At 30.3% G+C, this 3,388-nt stretch overlaps 1 protein-coding gene across 1 annotated transcript; it reads left to right on the top strand.

Annotated features, from left to right (window-relative positions):
* The first annotated feature begins 817 nt into the window (after nucleotides 1-817).
* Nucleotides 818-3,047, top strand: LOC112597654 (zinc finger protein 320-like). Its single transcript, XM_025343783.1, has 4 exons — nucleotides 818-1,324; nucleotides 2,343-2,378; nucleotides 2,548-2,661; nucleotides 2,705-3,047. The coding sequence occupies exons 3-4, from the start codon at nucleotides 2,556-2,558 to the stop codon at nucleotides 3,037-3,039; spliced, it is 441 nt and encodes a 146-aa protein (XP_025199568.1). The 5' UTR covers nucleotides 818-1,324; nucleotides 2,343-2,378; nucleotides 2,548-2,555; the 3' UTR covers nucleotides 3,040-3,047.
* Nucleotides 3,048-3,388: the final 341 nt, after the last annotated feature.

Here is a 3,388-nt window from a genome sequence, read left to right as displayed (position 1 = left end):
GAAAAATCCACTTTTTAAAACTTAATGATGCCTCATTCAGAATTTTATAACTATAATAACAGTTTAGAAACAATATTTATAAATCGTTTCCCTATAGCAGTAAAAAATAAAGTAGGTGAAAAATTAAAACTAATCATGCAATCAGTTTATTATTCTCACCCATGTGAAGGTTTAATAAAGACTATCTACTAAATTTATTTATAAGATTCAGAATTTTTTCATCAGTTAAATTTTTAAATAAAGAGTTGGTATCTGAAAAATTTTAAAAAAATAGAAAATTAACAACATTAAAACATTTGTAATTATTAATTATCATTATATTTTGTTTCTATGTATCAATGTGGTTTACGCGGTTTGGAGTGACTGAACATATTTTTTTCCAAATGTGCGTTTTTCATGTTTAATTTGATGATACTTTCAAAAAAGTCGATCAAACTTTTGGAAGTATTTTGACCATATCGTACATATCGTATAGTATAAAATGATTAAAATAGACATTTCAATGAATATTCATTTACATTGGTGCTATAACAAAAAGTTTACAATAATTATTGTATAAGTGGTACCAGTGCAGCGTGTCTTTTTGCGCGGCGCAGCAAATTGTTTATACCAACAGTGACACCAATATGAAATAATTATATACATAGATTCACACGGTATACTGTTATAAGATTCATCCGGATAACTATATAGACTCACCCGGTTCAATAAATATATATATATTTATATGTATATATAAAGTGCGTGTGTCACGCACGCCATCATCGTATCTTCAAGTTTTCTCTCATCATTTCTATGTTTTCTCCGGTTTTTGTGCCGCCCTGTATATTGGTTTACCTTTTTATGTTGTTCTACAGGCTACACTGTATTCTATGTTTTCAAGCTTAATGTTCAACGACCATTTCGTCGTTCTTCTGTTCTTTTTCTGTCTCTTGCCGAGCAACTTCTTTTCTAGTGTTTCTACTGTTTCTTTTCTCTATCGTTTTTGCACGTTGTTTGGCAGCCGCTGTAACCACATTTTGTTTTGTCAAGTGTTGGTCCTGCTATTCAAGTAGGTATCGTTCGCACAATTCTTATTGCCTTGTATTTATATAGTTTCCTCAATTTTAGGTCTTCATTCTCAATAGCTGGTTCACTGTTCATATCGTGTTTTTCTGTTGTTTGTTCTAATCCATGTAGCGGCGGACATTTTGTTTGTTGGCCTTTCTTCGTTGTGATATATCTTAGTGGTCGTACGTGTGCGGGTTGTTTTATTCATATTATCTGTTATACGCCCCCGGCACGGTCACGTGGGATGAAATCCACCACTAAGTATATCACGTGTGTGAGTATTGTGACCATAATTGTTTTTGTATGGCCAACGGGCCTCTATATGTATATTTATTTTAAATTAACTATCTGTAGCATCATTATATATTATTATTACATATTTTTATACATTGTTACATATTATTTTATATTTTTAGTTAGCAGTGTAGTATTTTGGGTGGCCTGCCTTCCCGCCGTAAAGGCATCTGAATATACTTAATTATTAGAGCCGAGTGTGGTGACAAAGGTGATGATTAAATATTATAAACCAGAGAGTAAGGATCGTGGACAAGAGCAAAGATCAAGAAAGTGCTAGGCACTAAAAGATATGAATGCATTTCGAAGGATGACAAAACTTACATTAGGCATGTTGATCAAATAATAAATGCAATAATAAAAGGAATAGAAACACAATCACACGAGAGCGTAAGCAGTGCAGTTAGTGTTACAGATATAACTAGATAACAAGGAAAAGAGAACAAAAAAAGTTCCTAGTAAATTACAATTAATTTTTATTCGTTAATTATACCCGTATAAAATATATTTTCTTTTTCTGTAGATTATAATGTAAACTGTAAAGTGTATATATATATATATATATATGTGTGTGTAATTTCAATACGTATGTATAAATATTTAATTATAATTATTATAATTATTTTTTTTTGATTTTGATGTACACATATAGTTTAGTTTTAACGGGGAGGTGAGATATTTGTGTAAAAATATATTGTATATAGTGTTTTGTTATCGCTTATCAATATTGGTATCTATCACACCGGCTCTGGTAAATTTATATTTATAAATGTTCATTATGTATTTTATGTATCTGACAGTGTTCGTTGCGAAGTTGTGTCACAAACTACTATGTCATCTTATTATGCAATAAACAGATTTTATTAATTTGTATTAAGAATCATTATTCTATATGAATATCACAAATATTATGCTATTATTAACAATTAACATTTTAACTTTCTTATAACATTGTTGTAAATACATTTATGATAATAGTGTTTTTATTTGAATTACAGTAGAGACAACAGTCAACGGCCCGCCTGAAACCAAAGGTAATACAACTGTTTTTTTTTTTACATTTTACTTTTATTGTGTGAATTTCTGCCCTATCGTCAACATATTGCTCACATAAATCGTACATACCGCTTGTCAATTTCAATAATTTAACTATAAACATTTTTTTTAAATACATTATGACAATAGTTTTTACTTTAATTACAGTAAAAACTATGGCAGAGGACCCGCCAGTGACGATTGATGATGTGAGTACCGCTGATACAGAAGCGTCTAACAGCTCTGATAATGAAGCTGAAGATAATCCTGACGATCCTGTTAGTGTAGATCACAGATATATACTAATACAAAGTATATATCTGTGGTGTAGATACATCTGATGATGATTTAGCCTCAATCCAATCTATTGATAGCGGTGAAGATAATGTTGCTTTAAAATATCATTGTAACAAATGTGACAAAAAGTTTAAATTTAATTGTTGGTTCAAAAGACACATGGCCACCCATAATCCTGCGCTTTTTGTATGTGAATATTGTCCAAAAGTATACAAACGTAAAGACATACTGCGAGAACATCAATACTCGCATTTTGGTGGGCCAAAATATAAGTGTAAAAATTGTAAAAAAGTGTTTGGAGATAAAAGAAATTTGAATGCTCATACAAAATTGGTACATAAAGATTCTCAGATACCAATGTAAATGAATATTCATTGAAATGTCTATTTACTCTATTTTAATCATTTTATACTATACGATATGTATGATATATTTTTATTAATATTTGCTTATTTAACTTTTCAATTTACTTATAATATATTTATACTTACATTAATATGAATTGTATTTATTTATTAACATTAATGGGTAAGTCCATTTTACAAGATTATAACAACTATTGTAACTGTTTGAACGCAGATCGGTTTTCCCGTTGCCGCCGATGAGCTTGACTTGGGATGCCACAAATGTGGCGGATATCAAGGCTATCGGCAAGCTCTCACTCCGTCTGATGTCAGGTCTGTTACACCAAAAAGATTTTATCATGGACTTC

Source organism: Melanaphis sacchari, unplaced genomic scaffold (genome assembly GCF_002803265.2).
Source record: "Melanaphis sacchari strain LSU unplaced genomic scaffold, SCAv2.0 Contig434_pilon_pilon, whole genome shotgun sequence".
Classification (NCBI taxonomy): domain Eukaryota; kingdom Metazoa; phylum Arthropoda; class Insecta; order Hemiptera; family Aphididae; genus Melanaphis; species Melanaphis sacchari.
The sequence above is the reverse complement of the archived record's forward strand: the minus strand, read 5'-3'. Positions and strand labels throughout refer to the sequence as shown.

What these genes read in the sequence shown, in the direction of transcription:
- LOC112597654 (XM_025343783.1), top strand. Translation starts at nt 2,556, where the DNA reads ATGGCAGAGGACCCGCCAGTGACGATTGATGATGTGAGTACCGCTGAT. An exon ending in TAATCCTGACGATCCTGTTA is followed by an intron (nt 2,662 to 2,704) that starts GTGTAGATCACA and finishes TATATATCTGTG; the next exon opens with GTGTAGATACATCTGATGAT.